Here is an 18,286-nt window from a genome sequence, read left to right on the forward strand (position 1 = left end):
TCACCATGATAAGAACACATCAGAGAATGTTTCCACACACGAGAACAAAGCAAACACAATCCAGTACATCATCCATTTCACCTGAAAAACAAAAATAATCTTGATAATGCTGCTAGGAGAAGTTCTGGTTAAACTTGGAAAACCATGAGTATAATAAGAAATCATAACTACAAACAAACCAAGGATTGTCATGACCGATGATAATCACAGACAAACCAAGGATTGTCCAGGTTGATCATAATCACAGACAAACCAACGATTGTCATGAATGATCATAATCACAGACAAATCAAGCATGACTTCATGATTTAATCACAGACAAACCAAGGATTGTCATGACTGATCATAATCACAGACAAACCAAGGATTGTCATGACTGATCATAATCAGACAAACCAAGGATTGTCATGACCGATCATAAACACAGACAACCAAGGATGATTGTTATGAGTGTGACAAAGTGACAAACTATCAACTCCTTGCCATTGTTCCAAATTTGTCATGCAAGCTTATATGTCCCAATGGTAAAAGCTGACATTTAGATGTAGCCAAAATCTAAAATCTAAAAATATAAATAAAAAACAGGCCGGAGCACCCTAATTCAATTTCAGCCTGGTACTTGTGAGCAACCATTCACACAAATCCACACATGCAGCGTACCACATGTGCAGTAATCCTATTTGACAGGAATTGTCCAGTTCTCCACTATAGTTGTCGAAAGACAGTTTAATGTTCAGAGTATCATCTACTTGTCCATTGGACTCCATGTTCACACCTCTATAATGCAGCTGGGCAGTCATTCAAAGGGCATAAAAATCATCAACTGGCACTGCTCGTTTTGTCGAAAGATTTTTTCAAGACCCAATAGCTGTCCACATGCTCACCTGACAAAAATCACAGATAGGCTGAATAAGAAGACCCAGGCAAGAAATCATGGATTCCAGTGAAGCCCAGCATAAATAAATCGCTCTGTCTGCGGGCCATTCAAAGACAAATTTGACATTCGTGTGTGACAATTATGGGAGAAGGATTTGAGATTGTTCTTACTATGAATTCTGAGCCCATAACACCAGCCACATGGGTCTGTCTGTCTGCCTTAACTTCATTTGCCTTGTGTGTTCAGACACAATTACTGGTGAGAATGTCAGGATAAAGACATCTCAAGGAATAAAGAATGGCACTGTAACGTCTCTCGAGCCTTATATACAAAGTGCTGTAAAATGCATATAACTTTCATTGAAATGACTGCAACTGAGTTCTTGCGGAAGCAATGCAAAAACCTTTTTAGACTATATTTTCCTCTGATACATTCAGCCTTCTGAACAAAGTTACCTCACTTTGTCATGCCAGGTACTGTAGTGGTACTGTACTGGATAGTGGTTTTATAGGACAACTCTTGTCAGTTGTCAGTTCACAGACAAGACTGGTTATCATTTTGAATAGATAACCGAGATGTCTTGTCAAGTCTACTGCTATAACCTACAAATGATGTGCATCAACAACGAATTCGATTCAGCATCTGAATAAGTGTGCACAAATTATTCAAAAAAGAAAATATGATGCTATAATGTAATCTTTGAAAACAAAATACAGAAAATTTAAAATAATTTCATTACCAAAATACAAAACAAAAGCTTATGTTATTTCCATCTCTGTAGCACAAAAAGGGTTTGAAACCTACTGTACAATAAAGATCTACCTCTGATGACCTTTACATTAAATTCTATATTTGTCAGTCTGTCTTGTTTGATAATACAGTCAAGCTGGGGATCTTGTAGTTTTGGCTAATGCATCTCAAGAAAAACAATTTTTAACCCTTTCTAAGATAAGCCCTTCGACTTTCATTCAGAATTTCCCAGTCTGTTATTCACATTAACTGAAACACAATCTTATTATGCATATGGGTTTACTATTTTCTTCGGAAGTACCAGCTTGTCAGTTTTATGGTAAGTACTGCACAAATCTTTCCAAATCTTTCCCAGCATCTTTTACCACCTGCATTGACATGAAAAAGCACAATCAACAAAGTCATAAAACCTCTGCTGCATTGTTGGGTTTCTGCCGAAAAATTTCATTTTAAAATAATTTCCATTTCCTTATCGCTGGAAGTGTACACCTGCACTCCAGGGAAGAGATTACAGCACCTTCCCTTATCGTGTTTTAGACATATCCTGGCCCTGACAGAACTTTATTACACATCAACTCTCTCTAATGTTGCAGCACCTCTTTGAAGATTGAAATATATGATGTCCTTCTATTCCTCTCCCTGTGAAATCTTTTCATCTAAATGATAATGGCAAAAGTTGGGCTTGTGCATACTGTACGGACATAGGTTACAAGCACTCGCTACACTCTCATTCAAAACAATTTGACAAGAAAGACGTAGTTTAAGATTATATTAGCCCACCATGGCAACACCTTCACTGCCTTTACGTATACCATTTTGAAACTGGACTGTAAAAATGACTGAAAATGGTTCCAATAAGTTTATAAAAACACAAATACCATTCCTCTTAAAAAGAAGCAATTCAATAAAAATTCCAATTCAAGAATAGCTCTCATACATCTGTAATTTTGCAAAGTGATAATGACTAACATTGGCATAATTTATGTAAAGAATAAGAAGGTTGTATGGAAATGTCATTCTAATCAGATAAGGTCAAATGCACAGGGAGTGTATCAAAACATTCCAGGAGATATATTGAACTCACTGTTCAATGTAATGATGTAGAACAATTATTCACATTCTACTAAGCATGCATTTCAGAGGATCTTTGGAACTGGTCATGTATAACTGACACAATATCACAAAATGTCATCACTGAAAACATAACAACTAATATGATTATGAGACAACCCCCTATCTTGCAACCACTATTGTTAAGAGTGTTCAAATTGCCAACATGACCAGCACAAGTTGCTGGTGACCAACAGTAACCCAGATTCCCTGTGAGGTAAGAAGACATTAGATCTGGTAGAAGCACTATCAGGTGATGAGATACGGTCTCTGCATCAACATACAGGATGCTCAACCTAATGATCATAAGATCCCCACAAAATGACCATATGATCCCCAGCACCTGCAACCAACATACACGCCTTGGCAACACACAATGGAAACTTTATGCATCATTATTCACCAGGCGTAATGTCACTGACATCACCCCCTTATGTTAATTCTTAAAAAATGATTGCCTTTCGGGTAAATTTACGAAAATGACACTCAGCATTTTTCCAAAAGCGCAGGACTAAGCTCATTGTCAAGCATCAATGCTGCTGAGGCTCAAGGTGGCTTACAAAGGTACACCCGAAGCCTATAAAGGTCTTCCAATCACAAGTGACATTTCAAATTAGGTCATGGCCAAATGAATCAAAGTTTCACTGATAAATAGATAACAGAGGTAGGGCGACATTTCGAAGTTTAGCCTTGCCTTGCTCCAAGCTGTACTGAAAGCTAAGCCCGTGGATGTATGGCAATTCTATCCATTAAAGAGACAAGTCTAGACAATCGGACAGTCTAAAGATGCCAGCCTGTTATATGTAAAATGTTTCTAAACCTTTCATTTACAACATTAATTTTGAGATTTGTGCAAGTCTACATTTTACCCTTCTGATCTAATACTGTAGCCATGATAGGTTTTTCAATAACTGATCTATTTTTGAGCCATGTCAAATATGTTTCACAAATCCTGATAAATTCCCTGCTTTATCAATGATAACAGTGCTCACCCCAATGGGAGGCCTCAGACAAAGGAGTTACTTACATGCAAATTCATAATTCATAATTCCCTCTGAGCTAATGATAAATTGTTACAATATCTGCTAGTCTCTCACACTGACAATAACAGGTTCATAACATATCAATTTCCCCTTTCAAAAAACATAAAGCATGAACATAAACACAAATATAATGTTAAACATCAGCTGTTGCATGCAATATAAATCATAAACTACAAAGAATAATGCCTGTAGTTTTCACTCACATCCAGAATATGAATAATAAAACATTAAATCTATCAGAAATTCATGAAAGACCATTACAGGTCCACATTACCATCAAACAAACAACAAAGCTATGAAGAGAATGATTTATCTACTGGCCTAATGGCTAGAGGGTAGCAGAAGTAGCGGAAGACAATCCATTGTTTGGAGAGACAAAACTTCTACTGGGTAACCAATCAATACTTGTTCATCTTTGGACATATACAGTTTAAACATATAAATTCAGCAACCAATTTAAAGTACTTGTTATGATTATTTACATTTTCATGTACGGTATTGAAGTAGAAACCACAGAACACTGCATAATGCTTGCTTAATCAGATCATCAATTATGTTTGGGGCTAGGAAGAACGTTGAATGAGCTCAGTGAATGAGCCACAAGAGAGGCAGAAATGGTATTAGCATCTGGTTTGTTGGTAAAGAGCATAATTTGGGCTTATAATCATTTTTGGAGTTGGTCAATTCCTCCAAAATTAACAGCTCTTCAAGAGAGAAAATTGATACTGCCATTGTACCTGTCATTGTTTTACAATGCAGTCCATATTAAACTCTTGTAATTTCATGGTGGTTTGACAAGTGAAGGTTTGAGTCAGAATTGATCTTCAGTAACCCAAACTTGTTGTAGGAGGTGACTAACAGGATTGGGTGGTCAGGATTGTTGACTTGGTTGACACACATCCCAATTGCACAGACTGATGCTCATACTGTTGATCACCAGACTGCCTTGTCAAGACTTGATTATTTCAGACCGCCACCCATAAAACTGGAATATTGCTGAGTGTGGCTTAAAACTGCAGACATCTCAGTGCAAAATGCACTGGTACATAATCAGCAGGTACATCATGTTTTTATTTCATGCTACATTATGTGTTCACTAGTCACGAGTGGGCATGGTTGTTGATGTACCCTTGTTTGAATAAAACAAAAAGAAGAAAATGTGGCAATGTTCCCTTCTGCTAAAGAACAATGAAATATTGATAACATTGACCTAAAAAATAAGGTCAAGGTCACAAAAACTATCAGGTATCTGCTTAATCCCCCAATGTAGGCTGTCACCAAATTTGAAATTATTGGGTACAATAGTTCATGAGATAACGCCTTAACAATAATCTGAAAAGTGGCCAAAGTGTCATTGTCACCTTGAAAATAAGGTCAAGGTAATCAAAACTGACTGGTGTCTGCGTAATCCCCCAATGTAGGCAGGGGACAACAGCAACAACAAAAATCGAGAAATGGGCCCAAAAGGACAAGTGAACAACATATTTATCTTACCTAACACCTTAATGTTAATTTTGAACTGTTTGCAGCACAGATACAAATCTTTTTAGAGCCATCGCTAGATTTTGCATAGAAAGAAAACATATTTAGAGTTACCTCCCTTCCATCAATTTGCATTCAGAAAACATCAGTAATTTCTGTACATCATACGTGTTTCAATGTTATTTGAGATAAAGGATTTCTACCTCAAAGTATCAAATGAGTTCAGCATTCCCAGAAGGGTACATCAAAAATGATAACAGAACAACGCTTAGCCAGTTAGAAAATGACACTTATGTATGGGGTAAGATAAGTGTCTTTAGTAATCACACAAAGGCATGTTATTCCACAACCAAATCATAACACTGATACTAAGACCTACATTTGCTGAAATAATAAACAAATAATCTAAATAAATAACACACATTAAATAATATATCCCCAACCAACATGGATTTAACAAACAAGAAGGAAGAATACATGAATAAAAAACAAAAACTTCCACAAGACACATGAACTGGAAGTTTCATGTGTACAAAATCAATGGCTCAAGCCTGTAGTGATCAATCAAATCAAAACCTGAACTTGACATAATTAGCCTCATAAATCTCATCTTTTAGAACACTGCCCAAATCCATCAATTCTATGAGTGTACATTATGAGCACTACAGTATACAAACTGAGGTTATGATGGAAACTTGGCATGCACATTATAACCACCAAACTGGGTTGGTAATTTGCCAGCATAAAGCATCGCATTGTTTGACAGTCTGCCTACTTGCCAAGATTATTTACACTCAAACAAATACACTTTACATACATTCATATTTACAACGTAGAAAACTAGCATTGCACTTGTTCCTTCTGCAGCAAGGGAAACGTCAAAAAAATACCATCATTAAGCCAGTCATATAGATAAGATAACATAGTTATTGCACAGCATTCCGTCAAGAAACATTAACAATTTTCTACAAACTACATACATGAACACAGTTTATTTTGTTTATTTTTCTGATTTACTGTTTTCATCTGCTGAATTTACAATCCCATACATGGTCAGAAATTGAAATAAAAGAATGCGGATTTGAACACATTTTTCGAAACCTAAAACCAGTCCAAAGAAGACCCTGATCAACCATGTTTTTACACTGAAAATATCTGGTTATTGCAGTCTGTGAAGAAGATAGTAAGGTGTATATAAAACCTGTCTCAAACTGGTTTGGGCAGTTGGCTGTGGATTATTGTTTTCCATATCTAACTTGACCACAATCACCATAATATTAATAGCACGCACCTGCTCTCAAAATAAGGTCAGGAATAAACAGGTTGTGACAGGATGAAGTTTTATCTGTCTGTCTGAAGATAAATACTGGAGGGTCATATAATGAGATTGGATCCCATTCTACAGCATAGATGTGTGATTATAAACTCACACATGGTTGCAAAGATGTGTGAATGAGCAGTTGTTCAGCTCACAAAAAGAGCCACATGGAGCATAATATCATGTTGTGGCAATCTGGTGGATTGTGTTGATATACTGGCCACAATGCCAGCTTATACTGAATGAACACTGGTCTTGACATTCATAGCACCTTAAAATGCCAGTTGATGTGTTTAGATGGGACTGAAGCAATATTTCTTACACAGAACAAATACAAAACATTCCTGTACCACAATATGACCATTGCTAAACTGTCATGAGTGTGATAAAACTTATTGAGAAGTCAGTTAATAATGTACTTAAAATCTTCATTTGTTGTAGTTGCTGACAGTGTATTTTAGTCAAGAGGAACATCAACTTGTCTCTTACTTCAAGAGTCTGTTTAATTTATGCACTGTTGTATATGGTGCATTCCGACATGCGATGGCTCTGTAAATAATCTGGATGAGACAAACCAATGCTTGATAACATGAGCCCACCATGCAGTTAGGGTACATGAAATCAGCCTCATGTCTGTCTACCTGATCTATTTCGCCACCTTGGACACCCAACACACAAATATTTCCATCTGTATATTTGGTGAGGTAAGTGAGGAAGACATGTTTGAAACACCAACCTATATTACAGCCTTATCACCAAAACATGAAATTCTCATACTGAACCCTAATACAGAATCAAATTGAACCTTCATACAGAATCACACCACAGTCTTTTCACGTCAAGACAGTCCTTGAAAGCTTAAAATCAACCAACCAACATAGAACATAACAAAAAGCATCGCCGCCAATATTTGCCCCTCAAACAGCTCAGATATCAAACTAACAATTCCAAACACATGACAGTATCTTCTAATATCCTGACCCAGGTTATTCTCACTAATTACTACACTGAAGTGTTTTTACAAGGAAATACAATTACATCCAACAAGGTGAATCTGAACTCGAACACGTGAAAAACTAGCCAAAAATCAATGCATCTGATAGGGGACCAGGAGCAATTTTCCACGTTCCTGGATTGCCTGTTGTAATGAATTAAGTGAAGCATGAACAAATATGGAATGAAAACAAAGGTAATAAGGAACCAGAAAGTGGGTTAATGCCACAGCAGATGGCGCAGACTGTTTCAGATAATAACATGGAGCAATATTGCATCAGCTTGGGGACACACCAGTATTGATTGAGGTGATGTTACACCAGGTTCTGGATGACCAGTGGGTAGTTGAGAGGAGGGGAGGAGGTGCCAGTATGTAGGGAACACTGAGTGGGCTTGAGGTGATTGTAGTGAGTTGAGGGAAACAAAGATGATGACAGAATTAAATAAGGGGAGTGACACTGAAAAATGAAGAAAGATGAGCTGCTGCGGCTGAAGGATGAGTTGGCTGCTGATTTGAATGTGTGTGCAGAGAAGGGGTGGAAAGAAGAATAAGGAAAGAGAAGAGAAAATCTGCATGTTGGCAAACTTTAACTTGACTGAAATGGTCTGAACAAGAATAGAGAGGCAGCTATTCCAGCTGTATGGTGGCGGTCTATAAATAATCTAGACTGGACCTGACAATCCAGAGATCAACAGCATAAGCACTGATCTGCACAACCTGAGTGACAACAGGGGAGGACTCCGGGAGGAAAAGAGGGAGTGGGGAGACATGATACCAATTATAGGGGTGTGGGAGCACTATAGTAATTCAGGATGTACTCTCATCCTGTAAACCTAATCACCTGTACAATGTTTGAAGAGTGGCATCAGGCAAAGAGACACTGTACATCCTATTCTGTCTATTCTGTCCACTTAAGGGAAGAAAATATTCTAATATATGCACTTTTAAGCATTGTTAGAGACACACCAGGTTCCATTGCAATAGTATCAGCACTGAAATATGAAATTATTAATAGATGACAGATGTGCCACTGCTCATAATGTGTCACAGGTGTCACAGATTATACTGTCTGTCACAAACTCAGCACAGGCTCAGTTATAATATCAGAGCAATCATTTTTCATCTATTAAGGACAAATTGTAAAATGTAAATATAATGTGCAATAATAAGGCACCACCCAATACTCATCTTCACTGGTTCCTGTAATAGCATTTGGAAACATGCTAAAAACTAACAAGCTGCAAAGCTATGGCTGGCTTTAGGTTCAGGACATCACTTGTCACATGTTCGGTGAATCAAAACACATCCATTCATGAATTCATTATTTGTGATCACTAGAATTGAATATTTAGAAAAATGTTCATGAGAATGTTTTCACTTGGAACTAGTTTGTTGTTTATGTGAGATTTGCAGAATGGAATTGATCCTTGTAGCATAGCTTGTGATATTTTGAAGTGGGACCCTCACTGTACTGGTGTTTAGCTACAAATAGCACTGTATGTAAGTTACAAAGTTCAAAAAAGATTTATAGAAATCATTTATAATCTTCAACTTCAGCAATTTCATTAAATATTTGTAATTTTAATTCCCATGATCATACTCATTCCAGATTCAGTCAAGAAATGTTCTAGTTATCTTGCCAAAGGGCACCTGTTCATATTTTTACCCTCCATGGGATGGCATTACTTAACTTGTTGCACTAAGACAAACCAGCAACTTGCACAAGCTGCCTTCAATTTCAGTCTCAGCTGACACCTCAGGAATCATGTAGACAGCTTGTATTATTCTACTGATCCTATTAAACCTATCAATCAATAGTCTCAAAAGAATAATGCATTGCATTGCATCCTGTTTTTTTCCACAATGGCATATTGTACCACTTTATGAAGAAACAGGAAATCCATGATACAACAATGATTTTTCTCTGTAGAAATATTTAATTCTCGAACTTTATTCACACATTTCTGTATGAAATTCTTTTCACAAACTTTGAAGATTTCAAATTAGCTGTTTACTTGAAGAACAATTCGAAATAAAATTTAGCCAATCATAAACATCAAAGTAGGACAAGATATATTCAAGGACAAGTACCAGCTTTGATTAATATCTTGTGAAAATGTTACACGCAACCACCAGTGCCAACTGCAATTACAGTCTCTGCTCAGTCACAAAAACATGAGAAAGGTTAAGAACTTACGGCAACATTCAAAACTAATTTGACACATCAAAGAAAGTCCAAATCACTATAAAATCTTATTCCATCTCTTGAAATCCTACTCCAATCTTGAAAGTGCAAAGCAAAAAATGGCTAGTTATAAATAGGAGATTTTAAGCTCGGTGGTCATCGGAACTAAGTGAATCAGGCTTTCGCTGTAGATCAAAGCCATCGTAACTACACATACTAATGTATTACCAAACTGGAATATGCTGCAAGTAAAAATAAGATCATTAGCATTAATATTTCCATTTTTAAAATTTGTTTTGGAATACTCATGTTATTGTAACTTAACACAATTTCCACCTAACCTTAAAAATATTTTTTCAAGCCTTGTTGGTTGGCAACAGAAGCGGAGAGGCTGCATTTTGAAATTTAAATTGGAGGCAAGCTGAGATTGAATTTTAAACTGTAATAGCTTTGTAACTAGTTTACAGATACATCTTTTTCAAATCTGGCATTGGTAGAGATTGGTAGCTTTCAGAGAAAGGGCAAGTCTTCTCATTAACAAAATACATTCAAGAATCAGTTACTCAATTTTCTGATTCTGAATGCCTGTGAAAGGGATGACAAAAATATTGAACAATTCTGAACATTTTCAAGAACCCTTTCCATTTGAAAGATCACAGACTCAACAATACCTAGTGTTTACTAGTCTCCAGGGAAACATTTCAGAGCTGGAGCTGCAGTTCAGTGTACTGTGATCTTGATTAGGATGTACATGCATGCAACACATCCTGGTGGAAGTGTCAGCAGCTGAAGAGGAGGAGGAAGAACAAGATGCTGGCTACATACAGTGTAAGAAGGAGGCCACATCAAAGCCTCTTGTGAAGCTGTATCTGTCACACATATCTCTGTGATAGTCTGAACTCCTGTTGGGCAGTAGCCAGAACAAGGGGGGCCATTTCAAAATCAATACAGCTATTAAATCTAAAAAGTCATTTCTAATGAAAGGATGCACATCAAATAACAAAACATACTTTGAAAAGGACATTCATTCATGCCATTGTTTAGTGCAGCTTATAAGACTCTGATCACTTGAACGGGATTTGGAAATTCCTGAATTACTTTTGAGATAGCCCCTTGACCTAGATAGTAGACCATCTTTTTAGACTGGCGTCAGCTGTGTTGAGTACAATGAGTGGAATTCCAGGAGAGATTAGTGAGAAATGATGAGACGTGACTTATTACCTGACTGTTTTGTTATGCTGGTGCTGAAGCCGTCAGACTAGGAAATCTGAACCCTCCACAACATACATCCACCTTTCAAGATGAAGAGCTTTTCACAGCTCTTTTTGTTAAACAAGGCAAAAAACACTGCATTCATTTCAGGCTGCATAACATGTCAGCATTTGGGTGTAGTCTAGTTTGCAACACGAAATACAACACTAATCAGTTTCCTAAGGCACAGGCTCCCTTTCAAAAAGAGCTATGTCATATAAAGAATTGCTTTTTCAATCAAATTTAGACAATACATTATGGGGTGATTCCACTGGGATTTGGAATATCATCTAATGGGAATATCAACCACATCTTAAACTGTTTCCTTTAGAGGCATTGCATAGTTTGATAATATGTAAGTACATCAATCTGAAGCTGACGTAGACAACAACCAAAACCATTCATAGGACAAATGTTATAGCCCATTTGTCAAAAACCAATCTTTAGTAAATCTGCTAGATAACTAACACAGAAAACGACTGACTGTGCATAAAAAACTTACACTATAACACTGCAAAGAATTTTTTGTAGCCAGGAAATATCTTTATGAACTAAAGGTACAGGACTAAGGACTTGTCACTTTCCAACACTATGGAGAGAATGTTTAAACTGATAGGAGCGTTCAATGTTATCACTATTTAGGCAACTGTAAGATCACGGTTAATTCCTTCATCTGATCATGAGGATGGGAATTCATCAACTTCTCCATTTCCTAAAGCCAGTGGTTGTCTGTGCAAAAGACCCCAAAGACTAATAGCTTCAAACTGTTCCCAGCAATGCCAGACATAAAACAGCCGGCAGGGAGATAACGACATGCTCTAACTGCACTAACCTAAAAGGGAATCGATCACTGCCCTGATACTGACTTAATCCAGTTGCATAAACCTCAAACATCAACGTTGGGCCTGGTCAAAACAGGTGTCCAGCGAAGTCACACTGTTGGAAATAGAGAAAACTAAACTGACTCTTCGATGTCAGGGTCTGCGACCTGACAACGTGGGTTGGGTTGTCTGTCTCACAGTTCCTGAACCACATTTCTTTCCCCACTGCTAAGCCCTCCCTGCAATGCTAAAGCCCGAAATGAAGCAAGTCTAGATTTCCTAAGGTTCTGAATCTCTGGATTCCCGGGGTCTCCTTTTCAGTTTCTATGAGTTTGTTTGTTACTATCAAAATGATATAAATTCAGCAACTAAGTATTGGTCTATATATGTGCTGTGCTGTAATGATTGTTGATTCTGCTCCAATATTTTGAATTGTCCACATCTACAGACTGAAGAGATAAAGCTGGAATATGGCAGTTTGCCATACAGCAATTTGACTCAACCATTCACGTAAAAAAATACTTTCAACATTACAGTCCAGCTCAGTTAGTAATCTGCAACACACTAACATTAACAAACAACTCAGAATATACTGCACTGCACAAATCCCACTTATGTGAAAACACTATATTCCTACACTGTCTACAAATACAACAAACCAGACAAAAGTGTATCTCCCAATTCTGATAATGTCACCATCAATTATTTGTGTTCAAAAGTAGACTCATAATCTGGGCTCAAGTTTATGTGTCATTAAGACCTTGCTTCATTTGCTAGAGCTCAAACGCAGCTGAAAACAGCAGTACTGCCAAAGATGCAATTACTGGGATGGGTCTCCAGGGCTGCTGATGTCCTGCTGTTATAGTACAGCTGCTGCAATTATTCTTGAACCTTCATTAATCTATACTGGCAATCAATGCTCGTGAATATTCCACTATACTCAGGCAAGGTATTCACCAGTAATTCATATTACTTAGAAAGTACTCTGTAGTTGTAATGGAAATTATTTCGCATTACTGCACTTTTATTATCCAAGGGAACTGTTTCAATTTAATTTACCATTTATTCACTAAAGGCAAAGCTATATCATGCCCTTATTTTCACAAAAGGGAAACGTTTAATCAGTTAACTGTTTTAACAACAAAAACAGGATCTTTTCATAACATGTTTTGAAATTTATTGAAAAATATTTTTTTTGTATCAGTCCCTTCCAATTTCCATTCTGATTTCTGAATCTACCTATTTGATCTATCAAAGCATCTTTTTTACCAAATCCTGTCCGAAACAGTTATACTGAAGAGTCTTCAATAAAACCATGTCTGGTGAAAGTATTGGGAACTATCTTTTCAAGTTCTAGAAATACGCTTCAATATTTCCGAGTAAACTAAGCATGTTCTGATAATATTTTTCTGGTTTAATGCCAAACTGTCAATACTAGTTTAAGAAAAATTGATCCAATATTCCGTAATAAAGGAGTTACATAACATTTATTTCGGTCGCCAAATGCCAGAAGCATATCAAAAAATCAATTTAGGCACATAAATTGTTTTTTTATTACCATCAAAATAGCACACCAGAAAGTGAACCAGCAGCTTCATTAGTAACAGAATCTAAATATAAAATATCCGCCATGTGTATTTTATAAAATAGAAAACAGACACATTTAACACGAACAATATCTGTCCACAGGTATTGGTTCAAACTAATCATGGATTTCTCTGAATTAATTCATTCATAAACAACGCCAGACCAGTAAAGATGAAATATCCAGTCAACATGGCATTTGTCTTTGAGCTGTAGGTTTCAAAAGGCTCCCTGATGTGTCCTGTACAAAGTCTGAGGAAATCACCAGTACACATGCTGTTTGACAGTGCTTTAGGTATAGCAAACATGCTAATATTTACCTTGCTTTCTTGGGTTACAAAACTGATAATTAGAAATTCTATACTAGGCTACATCTTCTAGGCATAGGTACTTCCACCATTGTTTTGTTCTGTTTGATGTTAGAACCTACCCTGTAGGAAATCTTTACACCAGCCAGAACAGTCAATTAGAAACTGGGTCAGGTCCAATTGATTTCTGAGTACGGTACACATCCCTTGTCTTACAACAAAACATGTCTATCGATTCACTCTTCTCCCATCAGCTTTTCTAGAAGATGAATTTTGTTCTCACGGACCTTCCCATTTGACCTTTTTACATAAAATGAATTTGTGCACAAGGCATAAATGCTTCAGAGCTTCTCTTCAAAGGTTCCCGAATTTTATACACAATTTATTCAATATTTGTTTGCATTTCCTTGCGGGCATTCAAATTGACATCAAACTGGTTTTCAGATAAATATTTAAACATGAATGCCTTGATAAGAAAGTGCACACGTGAAACATATAAATTCTATTTAATAAATGCTTCTGCAAGCTGACATGCAGCAGATGGAAAAATGAATAATTTACATACATCAGAACTGAAATTTTCCTAAATTTTTATTTCTGAACTGGTTATTTCAGGAAATTATATATTTTTTAATGAATGCTTGAATACAGTGGATATGAATACAGTATAAAAACAATCATGCATGAAAGCCGGAGTCAGAATCTGCATCCTTTATAGCATTTATGTGGAGGTGAATGAGTCTTAACACTCCATTATCTAATTCATGACAGAGTTCACATACATACTGCCTCTCATGTACAACTGAAAGATACAGAAGTCCACATACATATCCAGATACACATCTTGATACATTGGTCAAGATGCAATAGACATCTTGATATTCTTGTAAAGAAGCAATACACACCTTGATACACTGAGGGAGTAAGTAAACCTAGCTTTACTCCGCACTAAGCAGTATTCAAATTAATTGAGTCTAGACCTGTGATCAACAGCATGAGCATCGATCTGCCCAATTGGGAACCAACAACGTTCCACCCAAGTCAGTGAACCTGACCACCCAATCCCGTTAGTTGTCTCTTATGACAAGCATAGTCGCCTCTAATGGGAAGCAAAATACTTAGTCTGTACTTTTATTTATCACACATTGCAATGCTACAGTTATTGTGTATCCTTTTACTCTGGTACAAAGCAGGAAAATGTTAACATATATTATTTACAATACTGTGTCTAACACAGACAGATGTACAAATACATATATAAGACACCCATAGGGTCCATATAAAATTCAGAATTTGTATAAAATGCTTGTATGTCAGCCATATTGCGATGTCTATGACTTTGACAATTAAATTCAAGCCAGAGAATTGTAAACATTCTTTTGGATTTATTGGTAAGACCCAAGGATACTAGACAGTATACCAATATACCAAAATCTACTGATGTACGTGACTTTATTGTTTTAGTCTAAGGACCAAAGTATAGTAAACCAAGACTCAAGGATACTAGTCAGTATGCTACGAACAAAGTCTACCGAGAATCATACCACGTTGCAAGTTAAAACATGGACCTGTAATTGAGTGGAAACATTCCTGTCCCAAAACTATTCAAATCTCTAAGATGGACCTGTGGCGAATAAAGTCAACACCTAAAATGTTGTGTTTTGCGGAGAGGTAATTCAGAGGCATTAGTTTTCCATATGACAGCTGCCGATCTCAGGAAAGAAGTGACCACCACAGAATCTGATTTCGGTGGAAGTGCAATTCATTTGGGATAAGAGGCTGCTGCTGCTGTGCTGGCATCTTGTAGTGTCACATAATGGCCAGCTGATGCTGCATCAGTCTGACCACAAATGCCACCAGATAATTGCATCAACCCAACATGAAGCTCAACCAAAGAGTTTCTGAATCCCCTTGCCCTCTGTGCTATTGATTTCTCCATGTGGACAATCCATGGGTGCAATGAACTCATTGGGAAATGCACTGAAGAAAATTAATCATCATAAATGATATCAGTTTGCTGATTAAAATCAGAGTGATTCAACTGAAAGAGATGTGGATGCTGGTCTAGATATCTGGAATGTGACGACATAAATTGACGAATCAAAACATCAAGAAAAAACTGGTGCATATGGCATGTTCGAAATGCACGGCAGATGCACTTAATGACAATATGGTTCACAGGAACAAATGTATGATTTACAGTACAAATGACCTTTGCACAATTTCTTAAACAAGAACCAAGAATATGTAAAAAAATGATTTTTTAATTAGTTCATTGACAACCTTAAGGTTCAGCTCTGAGTGGTAGAAATTACATAGCATTTTCACTTTCATAAAAAGCATTCAGTTCACCTGTGTTTGTGCCTAGTGCAAAGTTCCATTCCATTCTCTCATATTATTAATATTATCCTACCAGTCTAGGAAGTTTAAACGTTCACACCAACTAACCATATGCATGGTTTTTGTAGGATTTTATCATGAAATCAGTGGTTGACAGTCCAACAGTCTAGTCCCTAGGGATAGCTATCAATGATTGATAATTGGAAACATGAGAATGGAAGAATTATCAATCAATGACTACTGATATGAAAATCTTGCCCATATTATTGTGATGAAATAGAGTGTTAGTTTTAACAAGGAATACATGCCGTGTGTTAATTAAGATCACTGTTTTCACTAGCAATCCTTGCATAAATATGTCACCTGTCACTGGGGAGTGAAATGTGATTTTCCAAAGTGTTACATTTTTATGAATGTTGAAAAACAATTGTCGTAAACATGATATTAATGTATGGCTGAATGTGTTCTGGGATTACAGTACAATTAGATAAAATACTATAAGATGATAATACTATTAGAGCATATTTTACGGAGTACTGGGTTTTGCCTACTCTATGTGTACAAGCATACAAGTGAATCAGAACTCATACCCTTCCAGGATACCTGGAGCTGTGGGGTTGCTTGTCACGTTGCGAACCCAGGTTAAATTTCCCACATGGATAAAATGTGTGAAACCTATTTCTGGTGTCCCCCGCATGATATTTCAGGAAATATTGCTCTAAGTGACGTAAAACTACACTCACTCAAGAACATAAACTGAGGTCATCACAACAAACCAACTCCACTTGCCACTACCTACAAACTACTACAGAGGCTGGTTACTAACGACTATCGTTGAGTGTGCTTTCCAAACAAGTCATTCGGCTGTCACTAACAGATATGAACATGCTTTGACAAATACCAGCTCTGCTTTCAAAGAATACAATGCTCTACTGTACTCAACAACTGATCCCATCCCCAAGGGAGCAAGAGTTTTCCACTGCACTGAGGTGGACATGTTTTGACTCTTCCATATTGATTTCCCCACTATGTAGATCTATCAGAGCATATCAGGCCATCTATATATAGATTTACTACAAAAGAAGTTCTACATGGTGATCCCACTCAGGAAACGAACTTGACGTACAAAGGTCAACCTATTGATCAAAGAACATTAGTACCTCATTTCACGATCGAAAAGTGTATTTAGCAATCTAGGCATACTGTGAAAACTACAATTTATGTATTGTATAAATGATTAAATGGTGATAAAATCTGTAACCATGAATTTCATTCATAGATTAAGAATGGTACTCAAATTCCAACTGTGATGATGAATGATATTCTCACAAAGAACAAACTTTAGCTGAGCATAAAGCTGAGTCCTGTAAATTCTACTTGGCTTAGTAAAATCAGCTAATAATATATGTCATTAACATAAAAATTATGTCAAGAGCCATGCTATAGTAAGTAGACTAATATGGTTTATATGCTTAGTGTAAATGTCAGTGTGTGAGTGAAGGAATATTGGTTCATGCAATGTAAGTACTGTCCTCGTCTGTCATACTGACCCTGCAGCAGATACGTCAAAGAAAGTCCTTGCAAGTATAGAAAGTCTAGATTTCCACAGCTTCAGGGAATGTTTCTGGACTCCTTTTCATGATATTTTATTTATTTTACTGTAATCTTTATTATCTGTAAAATAGGTTCAAGCCAAGATTTTAGTTTAGTAATGCTCCATTGATCTCATGATGAAAAAATCAAGAACTAACTATATATAATACCTACGCATATGAGAAATCAAATCCCGTTTCCACAATGATGACAAGCCAGTGTCATACTACAGCTAGCCCATCAAATGGTGGTAAATTTTGTATAATCATTTCACATTTTTCAAAAAGGAAATTTATCTCATTAAATCAGGCAAGGTTTAATCTTTCAATTAATATCATTATATTTGGATCCATTTGTTTACAATGTACAAGCATCTGTACCAACCTATTTTAAACTTCTTTGGAATGTACATGCATTTACACAAGTGTTCTTTAAACAACTTCTCCTCAGTGTACAAAAATCTATATACATACATTGTAAATTAATTTCTTCCATTATATTAAAGTCTATTTTCTGTGCACTGAAATCACCTCCAACAACAACTTAAAAAGACACTCCTTCCACGAACTGTGCTTGTTGATCTGACCTCCTACCTGCAAAACAGCAGGGAGATGATCTTGGGTGATTAAA

The 18,286-nt window shown here is 36.6% G+C and overlaps 1 protein-coding gene across 2 annotated transcripts in view; it reads right to left on the reverse strand.

Annotated features, from left to right (window-relative positions):
- The window catches only part of LOC137265353 (receptor expression-enhancing protein 1-like), a 74,329-nt gene that overhangs the window by 23,287 nt on the left and 32,756 nt on the right, over positions 1–18,286 (reverse strand). For both annotated transcript variants that reach the window (XM_067800741.1, XM_067800742.1), the window contains exon 3: positions 5–81. In XM_067800741.1, the coding sequence (XP_067656842.1) occupies positions 5–81 (77 nt within the window). The remainder of the gene's footprint in view (positions 1–4; positions 82–18,286) is intronic.

The sequence above is a fragment of the Haliotis asinina genome, chromosome 15 (assembly GCF_037392515.1).
Source record: "Haliotis asinina isolate JCU_RB_2024 chromosome 15, JCU_Hal_asi_v2, whole genome shotgun sequence".
NCBI classification, from domain to species: domain Eukaryota; kingdom Metazoa; phylum Mollusca; class Gastropoda; order Lepetellida; family Haliotidae; genus Haliotis; species Haliotis asinina.